Source organism: Nelumbo nucifera, chromosome 1 (assembly GCF_055504915.1).
Source record: "Nelumbo nucifera cultivar China Antique chromosome 1, China Antique-T2T, whole genome shotgun sequence".
Taxonomy (NCBI): Eukaryota; Viridiplantae; Streptophyta; class Magnoliopsida; order Proteales; family Nelumbonaceae; genus Nelumbo; species Nelumbo nucifera.
In genome coordinates, this window is record NC_142649.1 from 149222434 (window position 1) to 149235868 (window position 13435).

Below are 13435 nucleotides of genomic sequence, written 5' to 3' on the forward strand. Positions count from 1 at the left end.
TAAAAAAATAAGAGATAAGGGTTTTTCTTTCATTCAAAGCTTTCTACAAGGAGCTGAACATATCTGAAATGAACCAATGAAAAACTGCATGCCTGAGCACTGCGTACCACTAAGTCACTGATGGAAGTATGAAGCAAAAAATGTTGCACTTAATACTTGTTTGAATGGTGAGGCCCGTTATGGCTAGGGGTGTCCACGGTTTGGTTAACCGAACCATGGCACTTTTTTGTAAACCGAACCGGTGGTACTGGTTTTTCCAATTCTCCAAATCGAAACCGAACCGGTACCACCGGTTAACCAGTCCGTCGGTTTCGGTTTTTGACCGGTTCGATTCTTCGGTTTTTCAAATTTTTTATATTTATAATATATATTATACAAATATATGTATAATATTATATTATGAATAATAAATGATATATAATATATTATAAATATTTGAGAAATATATAATATATGTAATATATTTATAAATAGATCATTATAAATATAATATAAGTATATATTTATATATATAATGAATATATATTTATATATAATACATAAAAAATATGTGGCATATATTAAAAAAATATATAAAATATACATAAAAATATATACCGATCGGTTCGGTTAACCGTCGATTATTTTGTAGGTTAACTGAAAACCAAACTGATCCTTCGGTTTTTCAAAAATCTGAAACTGAAACTGAACCGGTTAGTTTTGTTTTCTTAGTCTGGTTCAATTTTTCGGTTTTTCATGGACACCCCTAATTATGGCTACCATAGACAGAACCTTGTGTGTCAATGTATCTTCAAAATCAATGGTCCCTTTGAAAACCCTAGTTGTGTGTGTTTGCAACCCAACCCCCCTTGTCTTCTAGTGAACACATACACTGATGTTGTTAAAATTTGGCAACAACCCCTCAATTGAATGTACTTACAAAGAGAAACTGAATCTACAATTCCAAATGTGATAAAGCTTTCAAGGGCTACCAATCCCATGGAAACTTCTTGTCCTTCTACAACGAGTCCTTGTTCTGGTAAGACAAGTCTTCCTTGAGGAACCTAGGTTTTGGCTTTAGGACATGGGCTTTTCCAATAGATTTGGGTCTACCATTGGAGTTCGAAATTATACCCTTTGGAGAATTTTTGTAGAGATAAAGGGCCCTGTTCCACACCTTAAGTTCCTGTTACTAGGATCCCCACCATTTTTCTTCCCAGATTTAACTTTTGACATCATAAGCAATTTTCAAACCTTGAATAATTGACAATGGAAAAGTGTTCAACAATAATTGATTTACACTAACAGAAACACCTAATTTTTTGAGTTGATTAAGATATATTACAAAACCTAAATTACTCCTCCCCTTTCATAATTTCCACATCCTAAAAATGAATAAAGGGAGCAGAATAAAAAAAAGTAGAGATCCTTAGTCCAAAGTCAAAGCCTTACAGTAATATATCCGATGTGATTTAGTTGTTCTTTCCCCACCAATGGCGTTAAATATTCTGAAGAAGAAAGCCTTTAAACCTTTATCCCTTGTTTTTATTTGATTTAAAATTTAATGTAAACTTTAATATATTTAAAATGAGATGAAATGGCGTTTTGAAACGTCTGTTATTGATGAGGGCGGATTTGGCCCTCCAGTAACCTCATGACACATGGCATCCCGAAACAGTTGGATGACACCCAGATGCCACATAAGCGATGATTTGGAGTCCTAGATCGTAGTTTGTCTTCGCCCCGACTTGGCGACCTGCCTTTATCGTTGACTTGGCGACCTCGACCACAACTTAGGTCGACTTGTAACACCTCATCACCGGCCAAAGTGACCTCGACGCGAGGCATGACCTATCGAGGGCTTGCTGACCTAAATGAGGACCAGGTGGTGACCTGCGAGATGTGCTTGCCGACAAATTCGGCATGCATACCCCGACACTCCCAGGTTTCTCTGAAATTGGCCCGCGTACCGAATGTTTTGGAGGATAGTCAACGTGCAAAGCGGCTCCGAGAATTTTCGGATCGGCAAGGCACGACCTCCCGAAAATCTTGGATGCGGTGCACAAAACCTACACCAAACAATGCCTATATAAAGGCACCAACCGCAATGGCACAGGGTACGCGTGATTTTTCTACTCTCTAGCTCTCAAACCTTTTCAGCTCGCAACACAGTTTACTAACTTAAGCATCGGAGCAACCTCGCTGGGTTAAGCCACCCCGGGTTCTCTGATTCGCTGTCTTGTAGCTTGGTCCAGCTCGCTACATGACTAAGGTCTAGGTCATCTTCCAGCTAGGAGCTTCCAGATCGCGCATCATCAATTGGCGCCGTTTGTGGGAAACGCTACAAGAAGCTAAGTTCTAATCTTTTAAAAAGCTAAGTCCTCATCTTCTAGAAAGCTAAGATCTCGCCTTTTAAAATTTTAAGTTTTCACTCTCTATTTTTCATTTTTTATGAACTAAAAAAAGCATTTTTGAAAAGCACCAACATCCAGAACGAATATCAATTACTGGGGTGAAGAACATCTGTGATGAACCTTGAGAACTCCCCTGTGACAATCAAACAAATTCAGGCCGAACCTAGCATTCCCAGTGCCCCATATAAATATACTGCTACCGCATGTGAATGCCCCTCTCCCCATGGTAGAGCTATCAACAATTCCCGCTGGGATTGAAGCGTAGAAATTCTATGAGATGAAGCATGAATTTCCATATCTGAGCATGGGAGAAGCCCGATGTAGATAGCAACAAAATGACCTCAACTCATCCTCAATAGCAATCAGCCAAGACAAGGCCTCATCAGCCCTGTTTCGCGAGGTCGCGTCTACAAGTCAAGCTCTTCGTGGCTTCCGCAGGAGCCAACGGCCAACGAACTGCATGGACACCCTTGCAGGTCGAGCCTTTCAAGGCTCCCATGCGAGTTGGTGACCTAAAGTCAATAGTGCTGCCCCCGCAAGTTGAGTTCCTAGTGGCTTCTTGTAGGAGTGGATGACCGGCATCACCTATGAGACTGATGTAGTGCAACCGTAGCCCCGAATTGCCGATTCACGCCGACAACAACTTTATGTATCAACAACCCTCACAAGGGGGGCAGAACATGTACATTGTGGTCTCGCAAATACTCACACAGGAAGATAATCCCACGGGGTGATGTAGAAGCAGCCATATGAGAAGTTACTACAGAATGACCACCCGCTTATGCCGAGAGGTCAGGCCGCACATCGGCTAAACAGTATTATGGGGAGTGGACTATGAGTCGCTCCCAGAGCCCAAAAAGCACGACGCTGAACAAATAGTGACCTCAGTGCTAAACATGAATAAGACCCAGTCGCCTCTTCGCCACAGGAGGAATAAAAAACAGTTCGTGTTCAACCCCATCGGTGTGCAGACAAGTCGGGTACATACTATTCCGCTTTAGCCTCATCGGTGTGTAGAAGAAGAAAGACAAAAAGAAAGACAAAAAAAGAAGCAAAAGGAAGGAAGACTAATTTAGCACAAGAAAGAAAAACAAAGGAAATACTAGACCATGACAGATGCAAACTTGGTCGATCTTTTCACAGTAGACCTCCACCTCAGTTTCAGGTTCCGCATCAAATTCGCTAGCTATTCTTTTGAGAACCAGCTTGAGAGACACTGCATCGAAGTCTACCTAGGTGGAGCAACCTGATAAAGCAGTCACACAGAACCCCTTCTTAAGAACGACATGATGAACTTTGCTTTTGAGGTACTTAGTCGGATTGTAGAACCCCTTGATGGTCGCATCTCTAATAAGGTAGATGTTCTCGAAGTACCTGTTCCACCTCTCCTCGAGCGGATGAATTTGCTCTTGTGCCCCGATAATCAAGATTGCGAGGTCCTACGTAAGGTTGCAAACACTTGTACTCTTCCGACCTGAGGAGCAAATTGGATTGAAGCCAACGACTACGAGCTCATCAAACAGTCATTCCAGACCAAAGGAACAATCTACTCCTTTTGCCGAATTGCCCTCAGCTCGGGAGTGTGGGGCAATTGATGAGGGCAAATTTGGCCATCCAATAACCTCATGACACATGGCATCCCGAAACAATTGGATGACACCTAGATTCCACTTAAGTGATGATTTGGAGTCCCAGATCATAGTTCATCTTCGCCACGACCTGGTGACCTGCCTTTATCGCTGACTTGGCGACCTCGACGCGAGGCACGACCTCTCGAGAGCTTGCCGACCTAACTGAGGACCAGGTAGTAACTTACAAGATGTGCTCACTGACAAATTTGGCATGCACACCCCGACACTCCCAGGTTTCTTTGAAATTGGCCCGTGTACTGAATGTTCTGGAGGATGGTCAACGTGCATAACGGTTACGTCCAAGGATTTCAGACTGATAAGGCACGACCTCCTGGAAATCTTGGATGCAGTGCGCGAAACCTACACCAAACAATGCCTATATAAAGGCACCAACCACAATGACACAGGGTATGCGTGATTTTTCTACTCTCTAGCTCTCTAGCTCTTAAAGCTTTTCAGCTCGCAACACAATTTACTAATTTAAGCATCAGAGCGACCTCACCGGGTTAGCCACATCGGGTTCTTTGATTCGCTGTCTTGCAGATTCACCTACCTCGCTGCCCAACTGAAAGCCAGATCATCCTCCGGCAGAAAGTAGTCAGATTGCACTACATCAGTTATTGTCACTTCCACATGCAAGTTTTCCCTATATTGCGCTGCTGATAAGGCACCTCCATTTGATGTACTTCGTCTACAGGATCGATGTGTAGGAGATCTGGGCTCCTTCCTTGCATATTTTCACATCTGGGAGGCAAGAGAAAAAGCTTATTTTTTGTATAAATCTCGAATCTCCTAGCTCTGAGCTGAGAGGGACCGACTCTATATCAATGGCACAGACATGTAATGGAACATATTTTATACTCTTATAGGAGAACATTAAAAAAAGGGAAAAAGAAATTACAATCACAGTAAACCAAATCGAGGACCCAAAACTACCAAGTTGTTGGCCATTAAAGGAGCTGATCCTTTACAATGCCGATTGCCGACCCATCATATGTCGTTTTCTATCGTCTTTGTAAATCAATTTGTGCACTGGATGATTTAGAAGAAGAGACTCTTAAGTGGGATCTCAAAGAAAGTAATCCGGTGCAGGTTTCTTGGAAGGAGCTCCTCTTGATTCCTGCAATCCATCCAAAATCTTTCAGTATGCTAAAATGCACGTTAACAAGTAGAAACTGGGAGTGCAATGCAACATTGAACTTTCTGTTCATTGGTTGAGGACTACCACCAAGTCGAATGTCAACCATTTTCTGCATGTGAGCCAAAAGGCTAGCAGCCATGTACTTTTCATGCAGCTACCTTTGTTTATCTAAATAATAGTAAATGGCAAGTTAACGTATAGAAAGAAAAAGTTAATGTATACAAACATGTGGAGCTGCTTCAAACACCCGGAATTGCTTGTCCAAGTTCTCATCCAGTTCAAGAATTGCAGCCACATTACCACATCTAAACACATCCAAAAGTCAGATCGAACCACATCTAAATGAAAGGAAGCATAGCATAAAAGAGGACCTTAGTCACTATCTACCTGTAGCAGTAATTTGGAGCCGACCAGACTGTAACAATCTGGTTGTTAAACATCCATTTATATCCTTCCATAACCAACTGATGTGCACGGCATATGAAATCAATGTTATTTGAATGATTGAAAGAAGCGACAACATTGCCTCCAAAAAGGTAACCGGCACCTCGAGGACTCAAACCCCAACCATCTACTATGTCTTCAGGATCTGACCATAGAAGGTCGCACATGGCACCATCATGGGGTACTTCCTGCTTCCTATCAATTGTTCTAATCTGGAAGAAGGGTTTTCATTAGTACTGCTTATAAACTTAAGTTAGATATTGACACATGTCCTATGTGGATTCTCTAACCTGATCTAATGTGGATATGGCGGGAGAGAGGCCACCGTGGACACTAAAAATCCTGTTCTCAATGAGAGCTGACAGACTGTAGGAAACCATCAAACAAATTCAAAACAAAAATGTAAGATGATACAACCAAAGAAAAAGTTAATATGGAAATGATAAAACCTAAGCACTTATTGATTTGATCTTACAAAGTAGTACTAAATGCACAGTACCACATGCAAACATGCATGTGGATGAGACTATTGTCAGAGGGACCCTAACAAGAATTCCTCCTAGGCCAAAAAGAAATAATAGATTTAATAGGATGATCCTCATGAACTCATTTACTCGACATTTTTCCTGGATCACCCAATCCTATTTTTTATGATCATTTTTGGCCTTTTGAGTCTACCCCAGCATGTGCAGCCCAAGTCCCACAATGCATTTGATAAACCTACCTTACTTTTCCATCACCCACATTAACTGTACTTCTAATAAGGAAATGGAGACAAACCTTAAGTAATCAAATATATCTGTACAATATCTCCAGACATTCACAGAACCATATTTACGTAGGCACTCATCATAAAATCCATATACCTGGTAAGAAAGAATTAGCCAGTAAGATTGGGAAGCAGATGAGATTTCAGAACAAAAATCACCAATCAAGGAGCTGACGTTTTAAACCTGCGTGATCTGGCGACTTTCATGATTCCCTCTTATGAGTGTTATCCTATCTGGATACCTCACCTACAATAAGCACAGAACAATGTTTCTTTTGTTGAAAAATCAATAGAACCAAAATATTTTTTTTTTGATAAGTAATAGAAATTTATTGGTTAAAAATCACAAGTAAAAGGCTACATAGATCAAGCTCCCCATAATGAGGTGCGAGATGCCGCCTCTAAACTACATCACACAGCTTACAGTTGAGCCCAAAAGAAATGGGTCCTATATACCCCTTGTTTGGCTAGAAAATCTGCCATCCCATTCGCTGATCTTTTTTCCCATTGAACTCTGACTGTTATATTAGTAGTTAAGCATTTGAACCTTCTTATAGCCCCTTATAGGGCCAAGCTACAGTTTCCGACTCAGCCATCCAATAACCAGTTTAGAGTCACCCTCAATTAATAAATGTCCCACACCCAGATCCTTTGCAATCTCTGCCCCTTTAAGTACAGCTTGAGCTTCCGCACTAACCGAGTCTCCCTCACCTATAGGATCAGAAAATAAGGCTACAATCTAGCCCTCGGCATTTCTGAAGACTCCCCCAATTCTAGATGGCCCTGGGTTACCAATACTACTGCCATCAAAATTTAATTTAATAACAACTTCAGAAGGCCTCCACTCCACCAAAGGTTTGTTTCTTGCAGCAGAACTGTTGGCAACAAGCTCTCAATTCCTCCAGATGTCATCAAAGGAAAAAGGTGAGAAGAGGTCCAAAGACTTTACCCAATTTATAGCCCTATTTAGAATGCTTTCCCAAATACTAGTCTCATCCCTTTCCTTGTTGTTGAAGATTCTAGCATTCCTTTCCTCCCAAACAGTCCACACTAGAGCAGCTCTAGCGCACCTCCACAAGACTCTACCCCTTCTCTTTGGCCACCTGAAGGTTGATTGGTCAAAAAGACCCTTGATCTGCACCGGCTCGGTTCACCTGCAACCAAAAAGACCAAAGAGCTTTTCCCAAATACCAGCAACAACAGAGCAAGATATCTGTTATCGATAAAAAAAAAAACAAGGCAAGATATTAGTAAATGGGGGCAACTTTCTTCATTTGCTTTGCAAAGGGTACACCAGTTAGGGGAGATACAAAGACCAAGTCTTTTAACTTGCAAGACATCCAAGGAATTCAATTTTCCAAGAGATACTTCCCAACAAAGAGAACCCACTCTTGGAGGGATAGGTTTGGACCAAACTTCCTTGCTATAAAAAGGTTGGGGATTAGGAACTGAGAACAAGGAAGAAAAGAAGGAAGCACAAGGAGCCCGGATAGCTAGGAATCCAAATGTGACCATCAGGTTTGGAATCCAAATAAACTAGATCCAAGGTTTTGAGGAGCAAAGCAACCTGATCATGCTCAAAGTCTCTCAAATCCCTCCTAAAACCCAAGTTCCAGCTGAGATCAGAAGAGATGGAAAAGGAAACAAAACTTTATCTCCATTACAAATATCATACCTGACCGAGTTCAAGAACAAGGGAAGAATATTATGGATGACCTTCCAAGGAGAACACAACGTAGCCCACCGAGATAGACTAGCATCCTAACCATTACCTACACTTCCATGAATACTTTCTATAACCTTGGGTCAAAGTTTGTTGCTTTCCAGAGGCTACCTCCACAACCATTTACCCGACAAAGCTGTAATTTTCTTCCTTAAGTTACCTAATCCCAAAACCCCCTGCTCTATCCTACACACTAGTTCCCACCTCACCACATGATCCTTTCTACCTTCCCCAGATTCCCAAGAAATCCCTCATAATTTTCTCTACCTTCACAACCTCCCTTCGTGGCATCCTAAAGATTGAGAGGAAATAAATAGGAAGATTTTCTGGAGTAACCTTAATTAATAAAATACAACCCCCAAGGGAGATATAATTTCTCTTTCAAGCTGCCAACTTCTTTGCGCACTGTTCTACTATGGGGTTCTAAAATCTTCCTTCCCTAGGATTATCTCCTAACAAAATCCCCAAATATTTCAAAGGCCAGCTAGAGGTGGGGCAACCTAAGTATTCTGCTACCTCATTCAAGATTCCTCCTGCTCCAAATTCAGACCCACTACACAACTCTTTTCAAAATTAATCTTCAAACAGCTTTATCACATATTTCTAGTTTCTTGCCTTCCATGGGTCTCCTATCTCACAGAAAATGATTGCATTCATCTGCGAACTATAAGTGTGTTACAATAGTTCCCTCTCTACCTACCCTCCATCCTCTAATCAAATCCATACTATCAGCTCTCAAGCATCTTTTGACATTAAATAAAATCGAATAATGGCAGGTTTTCAAGCATCCTTCGACCCACCCACACCACCTCTCCCCAGAACCAAAATAATTATATTATATATGCACAAATGTACTTTTGCATAACTGACAGTAGGAGTATCTGAAAGACCACTGGCACAGATGACAAATAAACAATATCCTAGTAGACTGCAACTAACTTTTTTGTAGGTTTAGTCTTTTTTTTTTTTTTTTGACTGCAATGTAGACCAAGTCAAGACATGAGAAATAGAAGATGCAACTCTCTCCCTCTCCCCCATCCCTTATATGATTTTCTTTTTCATATCCTTATTTTGAAGGATAACTAGAACAGCTTGTATCAATTGAATTAAATGGGATAAGCTCCATATACAAAGTACACAAATGTGGCAAATCAGTATCAAACATCATCTGGACAAAATGCTACCCATCAAAAAGTGGGTATTAGTCTTTAAAATTCACCAAAATAGATTACCAAAAACAATAAGTGATTAGAATTTTAAAATTGATGAAATTCTTTGTTTTGCTTCTATCCTACAAATTACGATGATTAAGTTCCACTTAAATGCTTCGTGCACCGCAAAGGGGCATTCCATAGGATTTTTCCTATAGGATAAAACCACATGCTAGCAAAGCTATGATATTCATCAAAAAAAAAAAAAGCTATGATCAACTTGGTGTGCCCAGGAACATATCAAATTACTCTGAAAGGCTATACCAGACATGAGAGTGAAGGTGGAAAACATAGTTGAGTCTTAGTATTCTTTTTCTTTATTTCTTTCTAAGTCTAGGGTCATAGTTTGGTGAATGGTAAAATCTTGGGCTGATGATCACGGGAAAATGAGTTGAGCATGAAAGTGGTCAACTGGACCTTTGTGCCAAAAGAAGGCCAAATGTTTCCGCCCTACCCAGTCTACCCCTCCGAAGATGTTGTATATTTGAGACCATCATTGGGTAACCAGCCTACCCCGTCTACCCCTCCATTCATCTTCCGCATTTGCAGAAATATACTTTGTTGTATATTTCTGGTTTCATTGTGAGGAATGAGGACTGAGGATGGTGTTTCTAGTTTCTCTTGGATGGGTTTTTGGGTGGGGAAGAGGAAGATGAAAAGGGAAGGAGAAAATGAAAACAGGAATTAGAAACAGTCGGTTAGGGGGGGCGAGAAACTTGAGTAGACAAGATATGGAATAGCGTAGATCATAAATGCCTAATTGCCTAGCTGTAGGTAATTTATAGATTACAAGCTACAAATCTACAATTAATAATATATGTGTGTGTATCAATATATTATATATATTACATACATAAATATATAATATTATACATATATCAGTCGGTTCGGTTAACCAGAACTTTTGGTTCAGTTTACTCAGTTCGGCTTTTCAGTTTTTCATGAGCACCCTTACCCCCCATTGGGTAACCAGCCTAACCAGTCTACCCCTCCATTCATCTTCCGCATTTGCAGAAATATACTTTGTTGTATATTTCTGGTTTCATTGTGAGGAATGAGGACTGAGGATGGTGTTTCTAGTTTCTCTTGGATGGGTTTTTGGGTGGGGAAGAGGAAGATGAAAAGGGAAGGAGAAAATGAAAACAGGAATTAGAAACAGTCGGTTAGGGGGGGCGAGAAACTTGAGTAGACAAGATATGGAATAGCGTAGATCATAAATGCCTAATTGCCTAGCTGTAGGTAATTTATAGATTACAAGCTACAAATCTACAATTAATAATATATGTGTGTGTATCAATATACTATATATATTACATACATAAATATATAATATTATACATATATCAGTCGGTTCGGTTAACCAGAACTTTTGGTTCAGTTTACTCAGTTCGGCTTTTCAGTTTTTCATGAGCACCCTTACCCCCCACCCAATAACTTGGCTCCACCTCTGAATAAGGCGAAACAGGATTCATGTAGCTGACGCCATATAGTTGGGACAAGGCTTGGATGATGATAATTTATATTAATATCTCCTGAGAGTAATACTAATGGTACTAGCAATATCTTGTTCATCTATAAATAGGGCCAATTATAATAGAGGAAAGTAGATTGAATTTGAAAGAATGGTAGGATCCATCTAATGGACGCCACAAAGGTTGCGGAATGGGTGGGCGAATTTCAAAAATTTTCCTACTTTCTCCCAACTGGGAATCATATTCCCTAAATTTAGAATACAATATTCAAGGATCCTACTTGAACCATAATCAAACCAGATCTGTACCAAAAGACAAATGGGAGGAATATACCTGATCCGGAGAAGCAGTATCTCCCAAAGTTGGTGTTCACGCCCAAAGAATGCACCAAGAACCGTTCCTGCTGAAGATGACACAGCTGTGGATGGAACAGAACCAGCAGGGTGCGTCTTACACACTGGATCCTTCACAAGAATCCTCTGGAAACACTAAACACTGAATCTTTTTAGTCTTTGTTGCAAGACTAATGTCAAGAACAGATTTCTTGACTTTCCTTTTCTGCAAAGATCAAATCTTGGAAGGGTAGATGGCGGCGGCAGGAGGAGAACTCCAAGAGTGAAAAAAAGGGCTGAACTGCTTCTTCTTCCTTTTCTGGAGTATGAATGAGATCCTATCTCAAATCGCAGGAGATATCCTATATCTCTTCAAAAGGTGGTTTGAAATCTGATGATTTCTCTCTCTTAGGGTTTCTCCTCCTTTCTTCTTGATTAAGAAACCTCCTAATGAGGAGTTATCCTAATCCAAATCAGTATTTGGATAGGGGATTATCTTAATCCTATCTGCAGATAAAGTTAGCTTACTCCTGATCTTATCAGGAGGTTACCAGATTCAAATCTAATTTGAATTTGGTCTCCAAGAGTGGATAAGGCTAAAGGCCCAATCCTTTTACTAACATTAATCTCAGATTCGCCCCATGAATGGGTGATCATATCAGCCCACCTCGAAATGGGCTTTCGGCCCACTAAGTGTTCAGTGTCTAAATACTTTCCAATCTGCTGCCTAGTTGGGCTTCTTTGTATGGCGTGGGACCCAAGCATTGATCTACACACTAGCCACATGGGTTCGGCCCAGCCTTTAATACAAGGCCCAGCCGAATTCACTGAAAAGCTCAATGAACCCCTTGAGTCCATCACATGGACCCTATGGGCCCAACACTTACATTAAGTGATCCCTGGGCCAAGCCATCTTATAAAAACCTAGGGACTGTGGCCAGGTGCAAGATTAGCCCATCAGGTATTATCCTAAATGGTCTTACACTTAACCTCTCAGCCCTTAATGATCAAGCACTGCCCGACAAGAGAGGACCTCTCCCTCGGCTGCAAGGAACAGTGCCGCACTCTCCTCTCATATGGATCCCGAGAATTAAAACCATTTGCAAACAATTTGAAACTATATATATATATATATATATTAATTTTGCAAAACAAAATTCCAACGATTAAAATCAACTGTCGGCAGTTTGGTTTCCATCAGAGAGAGTGCATTCCCGATCATTACCCTTTGTCCGACAAAGTGGCTGATTCTGTCACTATGATCACCCACTCAGATGAATTCTCAAACTGCCCCAACATACCCAGGTTTTGATCCCCATCTAAGGATCTCACTGATTGGCATATCAAAGACAGCCTGATCCAACACCTAGTGAAGTGTCATAATCGAGTCTAGGGGTCAGGTGTAACTTTCCAGTTTTGCCCATCTGTCTCCAAGGTCCAGGGCAACACTGGAAATCTGGTCCGGTTCAAGGATTCAAGTAATCCCATACTGCATGTGCCTCGGGTCTTACCCTGGTGGCTGAGATTGGCCATCCCAACACTTGGTGGCACACCAGTATCAGCCTTGGTAGGATAAATCTCCCCAGACTTATCCAACGGCTGTGAACATTTAAAACTAGCACGAATCTCTATAAAAGTCCAGTTTTAGGGTTTTGCACAGAATTAAACCAAACAACATGAATCAAACATGCACTTTATTTATTTCCACTAAATAACAAAAGTACATCAAATCGGATTGAAGCTAAGGGCATACAAAACTGTCTAACAGAATTGATGAAGAAAACGATAAGATGCAGGATGAAGAGGAACTGATATTAAAAGATATGTGCCAATTACTTAGGCCCCGTTTGGTTCATGGGAATAGGGGTCTGGAATCAGAACTGGAATGGGCTATTCCGGTACTGTTTGGTTGGGCAGAATCGGAATCCCATTCCCATTCCTGCTGGAACGACATTCCCCCATTTGAGGGAATGGCTATTCCCTACCCCTCCCTTGGGAATGAAATCCCATTCCTGTCTGAACCAAACAGACTATGGGAATAGACCATTCCGATTCCGATTCCAACTGCGTACCTAACAGACCCTTAGGTCTCAACCTGAAGTAGAGAAGAGAACTGTTTCGGAATTGTCGCTTCTGTCTTGAATTTTAGGCATCAAATCTTTCCTTTTGGATCAATTTTGATGTTATCAGAAAGATTATCTAATTACCATGCAACAGCCTAATACCATAAAATTCAGATATGAACTAAGCTAGTTATGACCGATTTATGGACAGCCAACAAGTTTGTAAGAAAATCTCTGAACTATTTGAATCTTTAAA

The 13435-nt window shown here is 40.8% G+C and overlaps 1 protein-coding gene across 4 annotated transcripts in view; it reads right to left on the bottom strand.

Moving 5' to 3' along the window:
• The window catches only part of LOC104606541 (serine/threonine-protein phosphatase PP-X isozyme 2-like), a 56501-nt gene continuing 43066 nt past the window's right edge, over positions 1-13435 (bottom strand). For 3 of the 4 annotated variants that reach the window (XM_010271806.3, XM_010271807.3, XM_010271808.3), the window contains 6 exons: positions 6563-6625; positions 6390-6475; positions 5900-5975; positions 5553-5821; positions 5392-5470; positions 4775-5144 (listed from right to left, as the gene is read on the bottom strand). In XM_010271806.3, coding sequence (XP_010270108.1) covers positions 5094-5144; positions 5392-5470; positions 5553-5821; positions 5900-5975; positions 6390-6475; positions 6563-6625 — 624 coding nt within the window. In that variant the 3' untranslated portion in view covers positions 4775-5093. The other variant, XR_016080372.1, reaches the window with a different exon arrangement.